Source organism: Carcharhinus amblyrhynchos, chromosome 22, assembly GCF_965287045.1.
Source record: "Carcharhinus amblyrhynchos chromosome 22, sCarAmb.v2.hapA, whole genome shotgun sequence".
Taxonomy (NCBI): domain Eukaryota; kingdom Metazoa; phylum Chordata; class Chondrichthyes; order Carcharhiniformes; family Carcharhinidae; genus Carcharhinus; species Carcharhinus amblyrhynchos.
The window spans coordinates 11,258,852-11,279,150 of NC_137345.1; the positions used below are offsets into that span (position 1 = coordinate 11,258,852).

At 38.9% G+C, this 20,299-nt stretch overlaps 1 protein-coding gene across 8 annotated transcripts in view; it reads right to left on the minus strand.

The window, feature by feature from the left end:
• Positions 1-7,221: 7,221 nt before the first annotated feature.
• The window catches only part of LOC145356891 (AMP deaminase 2-like), a 147,188-nt gene continuing 134,110 nt past the window's right edge, over positions 7,222-20,299 (minus strand). For all 8 annotated transcript variants that reach the window (XM_080209866.1, XM_080209867.1, XM_080209864.1 and 5 more), the window contains one exon: positions 7,222-17,296. In XM_080209866.1, the coding sequence (XP_080065992.1) occupies positions 17,090-17,296 (207 nt within the window). In that variant the 3' untranslated portion in view covers positions 7,222-17,089. The remainder of the gene's footprint in view (positions 17,297-20,299) is intronic.

A 20,299-nucleotide genomic window follows, 5' to 3' on the forward strand; every position in this document is an offset into this window, starting at 1 on the left:
CACTGTATTAATGTGGTGCATCCCGTGTGTTATTTTATACTTTATTTTTGTTTTAATGATTGACTATAACAATTAAGAATATTTGCTTGTTTTTTTGGCATCAGTATTACAATTCAGCACTTTCAGCCATGGTGATTTTTCAGTAAACTAATTGTCTGTCTGTCTGTCAATCTATCACTCCAGAGACACAGGCCTGAATTTGTGGGATGTTTGTGTCTTGCTGATAAGATATTTGATTTAATAACATATGTATATATATATGCCTACACTGCCCTGTGTAAAAGTCATTTAAAAATGTACGACATTTCCACAAGCAGGGGTCTCAGACTGCCCTGACAGGTTATAATTAATCAAAAATAAAGCTGAGGAAAGAATGAAAACATGTAATTTTAATCATGTGTAAGAGCTAACACAATTAACAGAAAATGAGGATACTTCAGCACAAATGATGATGGACCTTTCCGTAACCCTGCCTCAGCTCAGCTGGAGATTTGTGTTCACTTTGGAACAACACACTTTAGCAAGGATGTGAAGGTGTCACAGAGGGTGAATGAAGGATTTATGGAATGGTTCCAGGGATGATGTTATTCTCCTTAGAGAAAAGTACATCCAGACGAAATTGAATAGAAATCATGGAGGGGGTCTAAACGGAGTGGATAAAGAGAATCTGTTCCCATTGGGAGCACAAATTGGAGGACGCTGATTTAAACTGATCGGCAAAAGAAGCGAAAGGGAAATGATGGAACACCTTTTTAATGCAACAGGCAGCCAGGACCTTGAATGCACTTCCTCGAAGAGTGGTGGAGGCAGATTTAATTGTGGCTTTCAGAAGTAAATCAGACAAGCACCTGTAGTAGATAAAATCTGAAGGATAATGCTGGGGGAGGCAGGGGCAGAAACCGACTGGATAAATTGGCGAAGTTACCCCTGCGGAGAGTCAGCATGTGCATGACAGGTTGAGTGGCCTCCCACTGATCTGCAATCAATGTCCAATTTCAATCTGAGGATCCTAGCTCAGCTGGATGCATTGCAGCCTCTAGAATCATAGATAAGATTAGAGCCATAGCAACTGCTTCGTACTCACTCCTTCAATTAATTAATCATGAAAGCAGAGGCCTGATTGTTGTTCATGAGAATCAAGATTTAGGCATCCTAGCGTCTAATGGGTAGCTTGGGCTAAACCCTAAAGTTCAAGGATCCAAGTGTCAGCCAATGGACTTTATCGTTTGCAAATTCATCATGTAGGTGCCCATCACTTGCTTGCTTTCTATGATTGACCTCTATTTTACTAAAGCTTATTTATTTAGTGTCACAAGTAGGCTTACATTAACACTGTAGTGTAGTTAATGCGAAAATTCCCTAGTTACTACACTCCGGCACCTGTTCAGGTACTGAGGGAGAATTTAGCATGGCTGGAGGAAACCCACGCAGACATGGGAAGAAAGTGCAAACTCTGCACAGACAGTGACTCAAGCCAGGAATCGAACCCTGATCTCTGAATCACATGTTCCCCAATAATGTGTCAAAAATTGTTGAAGCTAAACTCTCAAACCTATTAATTAATAACATAAGGCAGAGGTGAAAATCTCACAACAGGATAGTCACTAATAAATCTAATAAGGAACTCAGGAAGAATTTCTTTACTCTAGTGAGTTGGTTTTTTTTTAAAGTGCATCTTCCTGCATACTTTTTCCTCCCCTTTTGGGGAATAGTGGGAAGCTGTTGGAAGGATTCCTGAGTTGATTATCAGCCTGTTAGACTATATCACCTTCTATGACTAGCAAGTCCTGGCATGGGACTTGGACCCAAAACTTCTAGCCCTGAGTCAGCAACTCTACCATTGTCCTCCATAGAACCTGGAACTTGCAGTAAGGACCTGGGATGACCAGGATAAGTGTATTTAAGTGGAAAAATACGTGATGGCATGAAAGAAAAAGCAATTGTCTTCAAGGAGTTAGATGAGGAAGTGTCCAAAGAGACATGAGGAATATAAGCACTGACATAGAGTTTTGGGCTGAATGGCCTGTTTGTGTACCGTAACAATAATATAATAGAATGGTATCATATATTCTCTCCCCAATGCACTCACTAGATTTCACCAATAAAGTAATCTCGCTGATCCATGTGGCACTGTTTAATTTAAAATAACTCCCATAATGCATGTTTTGCATGACTTCTAAAATCAATGTGTTCATTTACTTTTAAGGGGAAGGTAATGGCCTCGTGTATTGTTGCTGGACGATTAATCCAGAAACTCAACTAATGTTCTGGGGACCCGCGTTTGAACCCCATCACGGCAGATGGTGAAATTTGAATTCAATAACAAAAAATCTGGAATTAAGAATCTACTGGTGACCATGAAACCATTGTCGATTGTTGGAAAAACCCATCTGGTTCACCAATGTCCTTTAGGGAAGGAAATCTGCCATCCTTACTTGGTCTGGCCTACGTGTGACTCCAGAGCCACAGCAATGTGGTTGACTCTCAACTGCCCTCGGGCAACCAGGGATGGGCAATCAATGCCAGCAGGTCAGTGACACCCATGTCCCATGAACGAATTAAAGAAAAAATGTGCAGGCTCAGGATTTTATTTACACTTTGGGCAGCTAGACTGAATTTTCTCATAGAAAAAGCTGATGTTTTGAATCTCCAATTATCCTCTTGAACTGTTTTTGCACTGTAGGGATTCTATGATGCTTTAACTGGGTGAACATCCACTTGGCAGATTATGTACCATGCAGATGTTTTCTTTGACTGTGTCTAGCTAGAAGTGACCAGTAATGATAGCAGTGTGTTTTGGTTGTTGCTGCGACCACGTTTGCTCAGTTGGACTCTACGTCAACCATGCACCATCACTGAACAGAAGTAAGTGTAGACTCCTCCAGGGTGTTACACCAGGCTCCATCGCCCCACCTTCTCCCAAGCTATATTGAAATAAATACAGGTCACTGCTGCCTCTTTGTATATAGCCAGGACCAAGTAGTAGGCACTCGCTACTGATAAATTATAAATGGCTAACAATGCTATTAATGTAACCCTGTGGAGAATGGCTCTATTAGTAGCAGTCCAGTCCTTTACAATCACTACCAGGAACATTGAAGTTCAACACTGGCAGTGTCCTCATTACTGCGTGGATTTCCTCCAAATGCTCCGGTTTCCTCCCACAGTCTAAATGACGTGCTGGTTAGGTGCATTGACCCGAACAGATGCTGGAGTGTGGCAACTAGGGGAATTTCACAGTAACTTCATTGCAATGTTAATGTAAGCCTTACTTGTGATTAATAAATAAACTTTAACTTTTTATTACATTATGCTGATAAGGTGGGTGGGAGGAGATTCATGTGGAAGGTAACCACTGTCGGGCTGAATGGACTGTTTCTATGTACATTTTATGTGATTCCTTGCAAACTTATGTCTAAGTCTCAAATTGCCTTTACACTTATGGACACAGAACGTTTGAGTGAGGAATTCTGCCTTAGATTTATTCCACAAACAAAGACCTGTCTGAATTGAGGCTCTGGTCAAGTAGCAAAACAACTCTCAGTCATTGACTCTCGGAATGTTGGTCTCAATTTTTATGTCATTGGCTCATTTCAGATTGAATGGGGAACCTATGTAACATCACTTAGGGTGCTGTCCTGTCCTGTATTGGTGACTGGTAAGTTGTCGCGAGAGGTAGAGAGATCATGTTCTTCGTTGTCATTATCTAATACTAAGGAAAACATTGCTGATGTTGGAAATGTGAAATATATATTTAAAAAAGTGAAATTGCATTGACCGGAAACATTAACTCTTGCTCTGGCCACAGATGCTGCCTGATGTGCTGAGTGCTTATGGAATTTTCTGTTTATATATCAAAACCCTCCTCTTCTTCTCTTCATGACACCTATGATGTGATTGATTTGCAGAAAATAAGCCTCGGTTAGATGCGTAGAATCCAGACAGCACAAGGTGCCTTTGCACTCACTCACCTGCAGCTGGTAATGCCGGTTGCCTCCCCAGCAACGCTACTTCCTGCTCCTTATGTAGGATCAACTTGTTTCCAGGTGGACTGTCTCTACTGGCCCCATTATTCCTGGGACGAGAGTGTCATTAACAGTGAGCACCTAAATGATATCTCCAAGGTATCAGAAAACAGCTGGTGCGTGTAAGCAAGTGTTAAGAGGACCCTGCAACAGGAGGGGATGGAGTTGTATGGGAGAAATACATGAAGGAGGAGTTCCAAACGCAAGTTGCAGGTTGAGATGAACCATGATGCATGTTGATGTCATTGCATTTAAGTAGTCAGGGTGATTTTTGGAGCAATTCCCAATGTGCCCAAGTAAACAAGGTTCCTTACCCACCCTTATCAGGGCAGCCTCATTATCTTTCACTCCTCACCCCCACCCATGTACTTTTCCACTGTGTTTCTGAATTACCAACTATTAAAGAAAGATGATTCTGTGAATTGCAGTGGGATCAGTAGCACATATCATCCATTACATGTATTAAAGGTCTTCTATCAAACAAACAAAATCATATGTAGCTGAGTTAATTGGTTTCAATTGGAGCAGTAAATGCTGTAATTGGATTCAGTGTTCATGCACCAAGGAATGAAATAAATTCAGCAAGGATTGACATTCTTCAGGTCACTCCTGATGCATTTGTGGATATTGGGTGCAGACAAAGTCAGGCTCAACTATGATACTTTCTCCTACTGTTTACTGGGCAGCCAGTGTTCACAGTTTCAGATTACAAAACCCAAGTTATTCAAAGTAAAGGGGAAATAATAGTACAACACTGTAAGCAAGTACTTGAAGGTCAAAGTGGCTGAAAGGGCCAAATGGCCTCCTCCTGCTCCTATCTTCTATATTTCTAACAGCCCTCGCCATTTTCAGGCCCAAAATTACTGGGCCATTCTCTGGTGGCTTCACCCCAAATTCCTGGTCAAAGGAAGTGTGTGGGCACCCATTTTGCATCTATTTTAAAATTTTCATCTGTTATTTTAAATCCATTAATGGCCTTGTCCCCTGCTCATCTCTGAACCTATCTCCACAACCCTCAGTCCTCTGTACTCCTCCAATTCTGATCTCTAGCTCCTCCCCGATTTTAATCGATCTACTATTGGCAGCCATGCATTTAGGTTTCTGGTCTCCAGCCTCAGGAATCCTTTTCTTAATCCTCACTATCCACTTTTAGGTGGGAAAAAAGTCTTTAGAACCCAACTCTTTGATTAAGCTTTTAGTCAACTGTCCTAAAATCTACTTTGGCTCAGTATCCAATTTTGATTGATAATGTCCGTGAAGTGTTTTGAGACACACCACTATGCTAAAGGCAGACATAAAAAGGCAAGTATGTTGGAGGTTCACCTTGACTCAATATTAAATGAGCAGCTGTGCAAGCAAAGCTGTCCTCAAAGCTGCCAGGACTTTTCCAATTGACACATTGGTTAATCAGTGTACAATGTTTCTTCTAAAAGCAACACAATATGATAAAGTTCCATTGGATTGGATTTATTGAATAAGCAGAACTTTGACGTGCTACTTCAATGCAAATGACATCTGTTTCTCATATTTGTCCAATAGTAGATACTGTTTCTAACATTGACTTATGAGTACACAATTGGAGGCTGAATGTATTTGTGCAGGTACGCATACATGTGCAGACTTTATTTTATCCTAATGTAGTTTGGACACAATTATCTTTGCCAGTTCCTAAAAATTCTCAACTAAATAAAAAGCATCAACTGACACTGATGAAAGGTCACTAGGTAGGAATGTTAACTTTCTTTATCTGCAGAAACAGCCTGACCTGCAGTGTACTTCCAGCATTTTCACTTTTGTGATTATTATTCACTGATGGATACAAATTGTGATTAACACTGAAATTATATGTGATAATAGGCTAAAGTCAAATGTTATTTTGGAAGTGCAAGATTGCCAATTCATTAGGGTTATGCAAATACTTCCGTCATCCATACATGTCAGTGGGCTACGTCAAATGTGCTACCTTCACTTTTATGATGTTTGAAAGAATATTTACTACAGGATGAATGATGTAATGATGATGGGCAGCATAGTGGTTAGCACTGCTGCCTCATAGTGCCAGGGATCTGGGTCCAATTCCAGAATTCAATTCCTTGGGTTGATGACTGTGTGGAGTTTGCACATTCTCCTGTGTCTGTGTGGGTTTCCTCCGGGTGCAACAGTTTTCTCCTAAAGTCCAAAGATGTGCGGGTTATGTGGATTGGCCAGGTCAAATTGCCTCTTTGTGGTCAAAGATGTGTAGGTTCGGGGGATTAGCAGGGTGAATATTTGGGGTTACGTGTAATGGGCAGATGTGGGCCTAGGTTAGATGCTCTGTCAGAGAGTTGGTGCAGACTCGATGGGCTGAATGACCTTCTGCACTATAAGAATTCTATGGTTCTTCTATGATTGAGGACAAAAGTATTAAAATGTAAGAGATGGAAATAATTTACATTGTACTACCAAATGAATATTTGAATTACTTAAGAATTTTATTGAAAAAAGATGAATATGAACTAGGAGCAGCAGTAGACATTCTGTCAAAGCTTTTTATCTTGTACTCATCAGGACAATTGCAAGAATACTAATGTCAAGGGAGTGCAAGATAAAAAGCTTTGACAAAATGTCTTTCTTCAGCAATATTGAAGTAACTCCTTGGTGTCCTTTTCTCTTTAAATGATGCGTGTTAATTTCTGAATATACCATCAACCACCCAGAAACGCAGCAGGAAATGCATTGACCCTGGTTTAGATTTCTGGTCACAAAGAAACTTTACTCCCATTACGAAAAATGCACAAAAATAATGGATTTGGAAAGTCACCCTTAAATCGAATTTTTCCATAGAACTGTGGATTAAATTGGCAGTATCGAGATAACTTACAAGTGTGTGTGTGTGTGATGAATCCAACTTTACGGAAACACAAAATAAAACAAAATGCAAACATTGGTACCTCTAAAGAGCCATTCGCCATGTCATAACGACCCAAAACGCTTCACAGTCGAAGAAGTTTTTTAAAAAAAGTGCAGTCACTATTGTAATGTAGGAAATGCAGTGGCCAGTTGTCACTGCTAGTGAATTATTTCTGTCATTTTAAAATAGAGGAGTCAACCAATTAGAAATAAACAAAAAAGTGGCTTTGTAATAAATGTACAAAAATCCAACGATAAGAAACTCTCACTCTGTTGTACAATTAGACTTCACACTGCATGATGCCAGAACTTTTAAACAATTCTTTAATGCAATACTTAAGCATAATTACATTTTCAGCAGTTTCAATTAACAGAATTAAGCGGTAGCATTACAGTGCAAAACTGGCATTAACATACCCAAACAGATGGCATCCAGTAGATCAGACAAATTACAGAATCCTTATTTACCATATTGTTACAGAGCAGCCAAATACTGTCAAATTAAGTACATATTTTTTAAATTCATTCATGAACATGGACATTTCTGACAAAGCTGCGGTTCTCGAGTAGCCACGAGAATATGGTGGTTGTGGTGAATCACTGGTTTGATAGAGTAGTCTGCTGAGCCAATCTCATCATCAGAGTTACATATAGGCCAGGTAGGGTAAGGAAGGCAAATTTTCTTCCTAAAATGCATTAGCCAGTTGTATTTAAAAAAAATTAAATTAGTTTTGGTATTTGAGCTCAGCTCCTGGATTACTAATCCAGTAACAAAAGCACTGCACTACTCGAATGGCCTAAAAAATCTTGCATTATCAGGCTAATAGTCTGGCAGTCATTTGCTGGGATCTGCTTCCGTGCAAAATGGGTTACCAAAACTCAAATGTTTCAATCAGCGGTCAAGGCAGCTTTACCATTGTTTCAACTGCATCTGGTTTAAAATTGATGCACTTTTTTTTGTTGCAGAGATCACAGTAACAACGCATACTGTACAGCCATGCACACGTTAAACTTTGGATCCATAACAGTGGATTTATGCTAGTTGCAAGCTTGAAATTCTGAGTATGCAATGCACTGGTCAGTAAGGGGAAAGTCTAGGCTTTTTGTTAGCGCGGTTAAAGTCCATCACAAACTATTTCGTAATTGCAATTTGTGTGAACAGGTTTCAATAACAATCAAAAACTTTCTAGATGCATTCCTACTTTTTTTAAAGATGAGATTGGCTTGATGATATGGTAAATCAGATTTTTATAAAATTTGCCTTTCATTCACATTTGGTCTGAACAGTTGATGTAAATGAGCATTTTTAGGCAGTTAAACTAATGGTCAACATCTAGGAACAAGAGGAAAAAAAAAAGCAAAATACACAATTGACTTTAAACCAATTATAAAAGTAGCAAAATACAAGCCAGAGCATATTGAGGTGGGTCTGTTATGGTTAAAACAGTTGATACACAGCATAATTCTTTCAGGTGTAAATTAGCACTCTCATGCAGTGCTATGTTGTGTGGAACAGTAAACAGCAAGAAATAAAAATGAGGCCAGTATTTTGTAATATAAAAACTAACCATCAGTACTTAACAGAAAATATTTAAATCAACGAGTGTTGGTATTTAACAAGTATCTAAGTCTCTTAACAGTATGACAGAATCTGAGTATTTCTCTAGAAGTATTAAAAACTGTTGTCAGTACCTGTCACCCAAAAATCACAGCGACACCACAAATTATTTTTGGATTAAAAAATCCAACAACTGCGGTTTTAACAATTGGGTCACAGGCCACAGATAAAGTGCCACAAAAATATTACTTGTGTTGTACCTGGGAAACTGCACAGAACAACAGTGCAGCTAAAAACAGCAAATGAAATACTTCATCTCCCCTCTTAACCGTCAAGGCTTCCATTGCAGCCTACAACAAATCTCATAATATTCAGTATCTAATCATTTACTGTAATGCTCCCGATAATGCAGAAAGAAGCTGTGTGTAATTTAAGTAATACTGCATTCTGAACACTTGATGTCTCTATTTCAGAGACTTCTGACTACTGCCTCCACCATCATAGCTTCAAAGAGAGAGAGATCAAAGACTTACAAACGGCAAATACTTTGATTCTGAATTTCCTTTAGCGTTCCACTGACCAAACATCACTACACAGAAAGGCAAATCAGAAGTACAACACTCACACATCTATCACGGCAACAGTGTAATTCCGTCGTGGTAATGTCATCACTAAGCTCACCTACTACAGGCAGTGCTCCACGGAAATTGTGATATGCCGTATGCCTATGGGCAGTTATAATGCCTGTTCACATCACAATCACCAAGAGGAAATATGATAAGGAATAGCTGAGATCCAACTCAACAAACCTGACAATGAGAAGTTTATGTAACAGTGGGAAACCAACTACTTTCTTCTGTGCTGTAGCCGTTTCAAGTTTAACATTTATCAGAGACAGAAATAAAACCGTAAATCTGGCCTCAGTATACAGAACAGCATTTTGCGAGAATTGTAGCACCCCTCCTTGCTAAACATAAGTCATCAAACTAGTTCAACTCACTATTGTAAAAACTAGGTAACAAAATTTATGATGTTAAAAAAACAAACTTCAATGAATATCACATTTCTAGAAATAACAGGGGTAATTTTAACCAAACTGGAAATTCATGAGATCAGGCAGAATGTAAATTTTACCAACAGCACAATAAACTAAGTAAAATTGGATGAAGTTTAAAACTACCTTTACTTATAGATTCAAATCGATGGGCGGGATGTGTTAAAATTGCCTGAATCAGGAACCAGGATTTTAAAGTTAAATCAGACCCTAAATTCCAAATGAATCCAACTAATCACAACTCAAAGAAGAATTTTAAAAGCTATGGTTTATTTAATGAGTATAAATATATGAATAAGCTATTGTGGGAATAGTACAAGCCAGGCATGTTGTTCACCCGTGAATTGTTCCAAGAAATGGTTTATATTCTGATTTAGTGTTTGTAATAATAGCATTTTTCTATCCAAGAGTTTAAACGTGCAAAATCGTCACTACTGCCTCTATGCAATTCACAGTGGAGTATAAATTATGGCTTATCTCCAGTGTAACTAGTCATGTTTACAAAAACATGTAGCAGCCATCTCGGATATTAAGCTGATCTTCAGGTAAACGGTGAAGGAACAAGGTATTTACAAAGCAATAAAAACACAGAAGCCCAATGTCAAACACAGCACAGCAGATATAAAGACTAAATTAAAATTAGTATTTATAAAAGTCTTGATAAAAATTCTAACCTCAAGTTAACCTACCAAATTAAATATAGCAACATTTAAAAACTGACCACTGATTCCTTTTAAAAAACATTTTAAAAAGCTACAGCTTCCCCTGCTCTGCGCGCTACCAAAATAATTACACTATACTTCCTGCCATCATCTTTTTTAAGCTAGGCATAATATATCATAAATAAGCAAGTTATTTCTCTTATAGTTCTTTTTCAAGCCCTCAACATCTTGAAGTGCTTCACAACCACCTTTAAATTGGAGTCGCTTGAGGTTTATAAGCAAATGCCACAGGCAATTTGTGAAGCGTTACAGCAAATAAGATGTTTTTCATGAGGTTGAAATGCGTACAATCTCCTGCTCTCCTTTGAGTGTTTGTATGGGCTTTCAATGATCACCCTAACCAGGTGGGTGGCCCTTGCTTTCATCTGGAAGATGGCTTCTCCAATAATGCAGCACCTCAATGGTACTGCATTGAGCGATAGCCTAAGTTGTCATACTCCCGGAATGGGACTTTCTGACTGAAAAGAATCAAGCTAAGTTTATAATAATAGTAACATTTATCATTAAGATTTGAACCCTGAATTTCCTGAGGGGGTTTGATTACTGATAGAGGTGGTGATAGACAGTGGATTTACTCTGTAACTTTACATCAACTGACACGAAAGAACCTAGCTGACAAACATTAAAAAAAATTCCGAGCACAAATCCTGTCAAACAGGTCTTCTTTCCATCTCAATCAACCCCCAGGCTCCACCAGCGTGCTGATGATTCTCATCTCAAATTTTAGTTACATGTGTCACTCCTATAACAATTTTAATATATGATTTTTTTAAAAAAATCATATATTAAGTATAACTCCAGAATTAAGTTGTAATTTTGCAGAAAAAAACTTAATTTTGAATATCTAAAATTCTCAAGGCAAACTTGCAATCAATGCAAATCTATTAATTTAGTTTGTTTGAAACAAGTTAAACTGTCTTGAAATATTAATTATCTTTATACTGCCTGGATGACCGCCTCTCCATTTTGATTGTACAACAGCAGTTAAAAGGTACTCTGATTTCATTTACATTACATATATGCAGCAAAACAGAAATGCCACAATTATTCTGTATTAATTGCACACAATGTTTTAATTAACTTTTTTTTAAGTTCATGAGTAGGGCACGCGCTCCTTGCCCATGAACTTGTTGTCACAAATTTTGGTCATGCTTTGTTGTCAACATTTTGCTATGTTAAGTATAGTTGCAAACACTAATCACAAGGTTGTTTTGTGGAGATATCTGCCCTCACTATCCCTATCTTCTGTTCTGACTACAAGGAAAACCATGGGTAATTAACTGGCTTGGATTGTTTTATTTAAACGAACAAAATGAACGTTTAAGATATTTACCAATTTATCTAAACTTTTTAAAAGACTGGATTGAGAGATGTGTTGATCAGGGCCACCCAACTGTACATTTTTTAAGTTTTGCGAGTAAGGGGCATGATTCACCATCAAATTAACTCTATGAATTTCACAAAGAGCATGAAACAACGCACAGTGAAGTTAAGTAAACTCTTCAAATTAACTATGCACAGAACTGAGAAACACAACAGTATTATGTAAATCTACACTGATTTCAATAAAACAATTCCCACTCCCTGCTAGTGCCACAGATTACTTCTGTTCTCTGACACTTACTCATCTCCCTTTTTCCCCCTCTGAAAGCATTGACTCTCTTACTGGACTTGCATTCCCCCAGGTAGCAGGTGTTCTGATACCTTTCGTTAAGTGGGTCATTAGTTACACATAATCATTGGATGTTTGGGGCGATTTGATTGTGGCAGATGACTGGAGAGAATGGTTGGAGGAAAAATAACACTGCCAGGAGGGGTCACTGTATAGTCATCAGGAAAGAATAACTCCTTTTCTGAATCTAAGGGTGCTGCACCTATAATGCTCACGGTCGTTCCATCTCTCCTCATTTGGGATTAAATTTGGAACATTTCTAATCTGTTCAGCTCATGAAGCACTGCTCAGCTGTAGGATTTTTTAAATGTCAGCATCACTGGCTAGGTCAGCATTTATTGCCCAGTAATGAAATTAAACTTTTGATATCAAGCATTTTTTTCCCACCCTTGTTTATCTTCTGAACAGCGAAGGCAATTTTCTTCAATGTATTTGCTGTCCATACCTGATAATCTCGTTATATGGGATTGCCAGACAAATAAAATCAGTGTACAAATATCACAGTTTTAATTTGCTCTCTATTCTATTGTGTTATACAATATAGGCTTGAATTTGTTCTGTCTGGATTCTGGATGGTAAGTACTGACTGAAATAGAAAGCCAGGGTGTTAGTTTCTTAGCCTGGCTGTTTATACCTGCCTACAGTAGGAACCCACCATTACATCAAAGTATGAGGCAAAGGGTTACATGTCTCAGGCTATACACAACCAACTGCTCAACTGATAAGATCTTGATCAAACAGGATCTGAACTAAATCACAGTGTACATTGACTGGAATATCTAGGAAAACTAGAGACATAGAACTAAATGCTGAAAATACGATATGTAAACCAAAAAAAGTACTGATAAAGGGTTACAGCCCAAAATATTAGTCATTTCAAACATTAATCACTTTGTCATGTATTAATCTGGTTTTAGTCTAAAAAAGTTCATTTGACTAATCTGTTCTTAAAAGCATCAGTGCTACACTTAAAGCATTATTGTACGATATTAGTAATATAGTGAATGAGCTCTGCTATTCTACTTTCATTTTACTGCCAAACAAACAGACCGCCAGATGAACACTCATCACTTTCTAACTAGGAAAGTCTTCTCAACAAAATACAATGGGGAAGAATAACACTTAAAGGAAGCACATTCTAATCTTCAATATATTAGTAGATATGATTCCATAGTGAAAATGGCTTTAAGGCCTGCGTGATGACCTGCAGTACAATAGGTAACACTTTTTTTTTTAAAAAGAACTTGTAAATAATGTAAAATATATAGAACTAAAGTTCTAGTCAGTTGAGCAGTGATTGGAATACACCCTTAAAACTAGCAGCATAGGCAGAATGAGTTCCAATTTAAAAGGACATCATTGTCATCATGATGAAATGATGTGCAAACTGCTTCACCATGCCTTTTTCAAATGCATGTAATTCAGGTTGAGAAAATATTACACTGATCTTCAAAACCTGCAGATATTGAATCAAGATGATTCAGGCTTTTGCAAGAAATTAGTCCCAGGAATTAAAACCAGGATTAGGCTTGTGATTTGTTACTCATCAACAAGCCTGTTGGAGACAGTGCTGAGGTAAGGCATACCCATGCAAGAAGGCAGTGAGAATAAAAGGGCAAGTAAAATCTCATGTTAATTTAACTCTTCCTTCCCTCTCACAGGTTGGTTATAAGACACCATCACCCAAATTGGGCTGGTCGACTGTTAATCAACAGTTGGGAATGGCACGGGGCATCTGAAGGGGGCAATTAAGCTTTTAAACCTTTTACGAACGCATCAAATTAGATTCGGGACAAGTTAATCTTGCAACGTTCAGAAAAAAATTCAAGGGCCCTATATAAATTTTGATCAGTATAGAACAACTGTTGACTTAGTTCAAATGCACAAAAAGTGTTTAATGGCTTAGAATCACAGAATATTAAAGAACAGACAGATCAGTGGAGCCATCAAGTCCTTGCCAATGCTTTTCTTCTCCCTATCTAAACCACCTAATCTAATCCCACCCTTCTGCTAAACCACACCTTTGTCATTATCTATTGCACTGGAGTACAAGTTGCTTCGTAATAAACGCTAGGGGAGGTCTGCGACAATCTATGAAGACTCTGTTTCTGACCTTTAATGACTGTGGATCTTTGTAAGTCAGTAATCATAAACCAGTATTATAAAAGCATTGTGGGATAACTGATTGAATTACTGATTGTACACAGAATAATGCTGGACCCACATTGTGTACTGTGTTTTCATATTGTTGGCTGTCTTACAGTAATGCTCAAAAATTTCTGACATCCCCAGACATAAATCTGACTATTGTGCTTTCAAGTAATAAGTCACACTATAGATGTACTGATGTGAAACTGCTTATTCCCACTATTTACAACCAACAAGTAGCATTAGCATTACAAGGCTAAAACAGACAAGAGGTTTAGGCAATAATGTAAAGCACATTATTGAAGTTCAATTAGTTTATAAAATTCTGTATCCTACACCAAAATAATCACAGTATCCTAACATCATTTACTTCTTTTTTTACAATAAATTACATTTGTAAAAACTAGTTTTATACCCAACAAAAAGAACAGTCCAAAGGTGTAAAACATTCCTCATGTGATAGCATTCAGACATACATGCAAACACTAAGGCAACTATTTCATTGTCTTTTAGAGCAGTTTGAGGATATCTATTCAGGGTGCCTGTAATAGAGGTAATAAAAGATTTATGGCATAAGGATGTAACTAATATTGAAGGGTTCTGATACCCTGTACCACAAGAACAAAGCAAAGCATCCACCCACTAAGGATTCACTTAAGTATCTTGTCTTCCAACAGAAGCAATTATCTTTCTGGCCCTAACTATTTGTTGTATGCTGGGTTTCTCCCACTTATTTTAGTCATAAGATCAGATTTTACTAGCAAACAAAACACAGCTTTGCAAAAGAATGGAATTGTATGTTATACGAGATATGCACACATCGTATATATGCCACTTACGACAAAACTACATGCCAAAGCAAATGTTAAATAAGCTTTATCGTAACAGCTAGATTTTAAAGCAAGTTGCAATTACACCAAGGTTAGGCCACTACTTTCTGCCACTTAGTAAAGCAGGATACCCTTCCTGAAAAAATTTCTGTCCGCGGACTTTAAGCAATTAGTCCTCCAACATCAGGAAGTTGAACAGCAGACATGAGCATGGTGTCCATGCACTACGCTGTCCGAGCTTCACTTTCACAAGTAGCTGAACCAAAATTACCATCCAAACAAGGCCACAAACAAAAGGTGTTATTTTGGCGTCAGGGATGTAGCTTTCCACTGCCAAATGCAACATGGTCATGATATGCATTCTGAGGTACTGTAAGTAGATTATAGGATCATTAAACATAATGCACACATCAGCATTTAACAGGAAATTACACAGAGGTGTGATGGCAGTATTTTACCATGCAACAATAAGACACTGATTCTCAGCCACTGTTTCACCAATAATCGTCAATTGCATGAGCAACAAAGATGTTAAGCTAACCTAGTGTAAATATACCTACATCTTCTGGAATTAAGTTGATAGCATTTTTGCCTTGGCAAGGCCATCAGAAAGCAGAATACTAGGCTCAAATGCTGAGTAAAGATATAAACAGCACTTTTTAATCAAAGAAGCTTGTTCAGCAACACTAGGCAAATTTCCAGCAGATTTAAAAACAGCCTACAGATTGCTGGACTTAATATACAAATTAATGAATGAACATATAAAATTGGGTTCTACTTTGTTTTACACGTAAGGTGCATTATTTAACAAAACACTGCAAATCGACTGATTCTGTGAACACTATCACATGCAACATGTGTAGGAAAACTGATCTAGAACTCTGTGGGTTTAAAGGTACTTGGAAAACATTAAGGTAATGGATATACGAGACCACAGGCTGACCAGCTCCACAGTAATTTGGCCCTGGATTAGTTACTGTTGTCCACAGGGGATTCACAAATCAAATTTAGCTTCTTTAAAAAAATTGGTGAGCTGTGAAGGGGAGGGAGAGGTTTCAAGAGGAGGCCAAATTCCAAATACAATTAAAGAATATTTCCAAGTCCTAAGGATGTCCCAAATACTTCATAGATTATTTCTGAAGTTTAACCCCTGTCATTTTATAGACAAACGCCACAGCTAAATTGCTTTTTCATGGAATCTTGCCAAACTCAGAGATAAATTAGCAATCAATCTCACTTTGGTGAAGTTGGGTGGGTGAGGATTAAATGTTGATCAAGACACGGGAGAAATATTCTGTCCTCCTTTCACGTCCATCTGCTGATGGACAGAAATTAAAATCAGTTTAATGTCTCATCCTGAAAATGGCACCTGACAATGCAGCATTCCTTCAATCCTGCATTAAAGGGTCATTCAAAACGATGTGCCCTTAAGCCCTGGAGCGTGATTTGAACCCATAACCGTCTGGCTTAGACCCAAGGGCACTAACACTTTGCCTGAAATTATCATCATCAGGTCGCTCGCTGACGCAAAGTAGAAAATAAAAGGATTACTCAGAGCGCTCATGTGGACTCCCCATTCAACAAAAGCATATATAATCTGGATGTTTGCTGAACTTGTTTCAGCTCATCAAACCTATTGTATTTCTAAATATCTTAGTCACATCACGCCTATAGGAGTACCTAACATGCTGCTGGCTGCTATGTCTTTTGTTTAATGCAAAATAATGGAAACATCGAAACAGTGCCTGAATTTTAATGGTCACTAAGATGGGTGGCTGCTAAGGCAAGTTTTACTGTACAACCATAGCACTTCTTGGAATGCAGGGAGGTAGAAGTTTTGAGAAGAAGCCAAATGAATGGACACAGTCATGTGATAAGTAATACGGCATATGTATGTTACTTCCTCACTGTGGACAAAGCTGATGTTTGGGCTAAAATGTCAGTCAAATGAACAGGCAACTAGATTTAAATAATTCAACAATTACAATGAAAGGTAGAATCTGTTGTGTGCGCTAAAGCGTAAGGTTTTCAAATTGTTTCCATTTCAGATGTTCCTAGTAACAATAACGTGTATTAACAAGATATAGTGAGGGTAAACACTGCCAGATGTTCTAGCATGCTACAGGTGTCCAGTTTACAATGGTTTTAACAACTCTGGCCTTTCCTTTCATTCACTTAATGTAAAGACAGCTTATCGTGACTCAGATACTGGCGTCATGTTTATGGAATTATTCTCCAATTGTTCCGCCGTGATCAATGCCTGGGTAATCAAGTTCAGCTCTTCACACAGCGTTTCGTAACGGTAACCAACCCGTATATCCGGAACATTAGTACGACGGATATCATTGCCCTCGATGCTCTCCTTATGGTAGTGTGGTCCCAACCAGTAACCCTTAACCTGAAATGTAAACAAAAAATAGATATTTTTCTAAAGGAAAGAAATATGGTAAAAACAGCCAATTTATACAATTTGAATCATTAATAAAACTGCTTTACTATTTCACAGACTGGAATTAAGGTCACAGGCTTTGTCCTTGGTTTGGCCAGGATTATTTGGTCTCAGCTGGAACAACAGTATATTAATTGGCATGTACCTTAGCTGGGAATCACAGAAAAAAAACACTAGATACTCATCCATGAAAATTATCCAGTGAACCCCGTCAATGTTGGGTCAGTGTTCAATTGACAGTAAAATAGCTTGCCAACACTCATCAGATGGAATTTAAAGTTGAAAGCTTATTTATTAGTTACAAGTAAGGCTTACATCAACACTGCAATGAAGTTACCGTGAAATTCCCCTAGTTGCTCACTCCGGCACCTGTTCGGGTCAATGCACCCAACCAGCATGTCTTTCTGTGGGAGGAAACCCATGCAGACATGGGGAGAACATGCAAAGTCCACACAGACAGTGACCCAAGCCAGGAATCGAATTCAGGTCCCTTGTGCAGTGAGGCAACAGTGCTACACTGTGCCACCGTGCTGCCCACCACCCTACCATCAATGAGGTGAATTTAGAATGGTGCAGGGAAGGGGGTCTTTGAATGGACAGGAGGATGTGGAATGGGGACTCTGTCATTTTCCCAACTCCCTCCTGATCAATCTCAGGGTGGGAAGGGTGGAAGGGCACCTTCCTGCTTGGAGGTCAATTGAGGCCCTTAAGTAGCCTCATCTTACCATCACTGGCATTCAACCACAGGCAGGCAGGGTTCTTGCCATCTGAGAAGGCTGCCCAGTAAATCCTTGTTGGGTTTGCCTACAGTATTCTACAAGTGGAGAATCCCTCATTCACAGTCAGTGTGTGTCCAATTAAGGAATCTGACAACGGGAAGGGGGCGCCCTTCAGAATGCCATTCCCTTGTCTTGCTGACAAACCTCATCCCACTCTGCCCATGCTCACCTCTGTCTGGGGATCCATGCCTGATTCTTCCTCAGGCCCAAACATAATACTGGTAGTGGCCACTGTTTTCTGGAGCAAAAATGGAATTTCTGCCCTGCTGAGACTTTAATCAATTGGAGGCCCAACGCTATCCAGGTTATATGCCCGATTGCCTTATAATTGCATTGGGCCTCCTGCAAAGAAGCATGGGGTTCTCACCAGTTCTGTAACCATTGGACAAAAACCCAGCTGCACTCGTTAACTCCACCAATTATCTGGATTCACACAAGAACTATGGTCACTTGGGTTGAGCTGCTGTAGCCTTGTGGAACTGTATTTTGGTTGAGCCAGCTTCCACATGAGTAAAGAGCCAGGGCTCATCCTGTAGTTGACATTCGTAGGTTCCCAAAGATGGGACAGTGTTGATCCTGAGCACTGTAATGAACTGCAAGCCTCCATCTAAATATCGCTTCCCACCAAAAAATCCTTTGACAATCAAAACTACCCTGTACTAGTCATATTTTGGAGAATTTTGCATTCCAACAAGAAAATAATTCTTGAAACAGACATCACTATATGGCCCCATGTACCTCATTCAGTGGCCCAAGATTTGTCATAGCTGTGATTATTATTTAAGGCTGTTCGAACAAACAAACAGCACGTGTGTCAAACACCATACTGGAACTAACCACGTAAATCTAGCCCTTGGGCAAATTCAGAGCTGGTCTTTTTAAAGGTGTAATTTCAGCCATAAATGTGATCAGCCAAAATGGTCAACATGACCCACACTGTCATAATAAGTGTTCCATGTTTAAAACATTTTTTAAAAATCTGAAGGTATAAAAGGAATAATCTTTATCATTCAAAATCTTTTGTTCCTCTACGCTGAATCACGCAGTCAAATATTTTTGGAAATCTTGCAGTGTTTCCCAGTAGTTATCAGTTCTTTACAAATCAAACAGCTGCTGTTTGTCTGTAAATTTCAACAAGTCTGATTGCTGCAACCAGTTTCGAAACAGTGAGAAAAAATGAGTTACAGGAACAAGAGTTTCCATGATATACAGTCTAACAACCACTTGGGCTCAATTCTTACACCTGCAATTTGGATCAGATCCCAGCAACTTCAAGAATCATAGAATCTACAGTTCAGAAGGAGTCCACTTGGGTCATTGAGCCTGCACTGACAACAATCACATCTGGACGCTACTCCCGTAACTTCACGTATTTACCCTGCTCATCCCCCCAACACTAAGGGGCAATTTAGCCAGCCTAACCCGCACATCTTTGGACTTTGGGAGGAAATCAAAACAGCCAGAGGAAACCCACAAAGGCACAGGAAGAACGCGCAAATTCCATACAGTCACCCAAGGTCGGAATCAAACCTGAGTCCCTGGCGCCATAAAGCAGTAGGACTAACCACTAGACAACTCTTTTCAGAAAATTTATTTGGGAAAGCAGAAGGCAAATAAATGCTATTTCTGCAGAGCAACATCGAATTCTGCAGAGCAACATTGCCGGGAATTATAGACCGGTGAGTCTTACTTCTGTTGTGGGCAAGGTTTTAGAAAAAATTATTAGGGATAGGATTTATAGTTATTTGGAGTGTAATGAATTGATTAGAAATAGTCAGCATGGTTTTGTAGCGGGTAGGTCGTGCCTTACTAACCTTATTGAGTTTTTTGAGAAGGTGACCAAAGAGGTGGATGGGGGCAAGGCAGTTGACGTGGTATACATGGATTTTAGTAAGGCGTTCGATAAGGTTCACCATGGTAGGCTTCTGCAGAAAATGCAGATGTATGGGATTGTGGGTAATCTAGGAAGTTGGATCAGGAATTGGCTATCAGATAGGAGACAGAGGGTGGTGGTGGATGGTAAATATTCATCATGGAGTACAGTTACGAGTGGTGTGCCTCAGGGATCTGTTTTGGGGCCACTGTTGTTTGTAATTTTTATTAATGATCTGGATGAGGGTATAGTTGGGTGGATTAGTAAATTTGCTGATGACACCAAAGTTGGAGGTGTGGT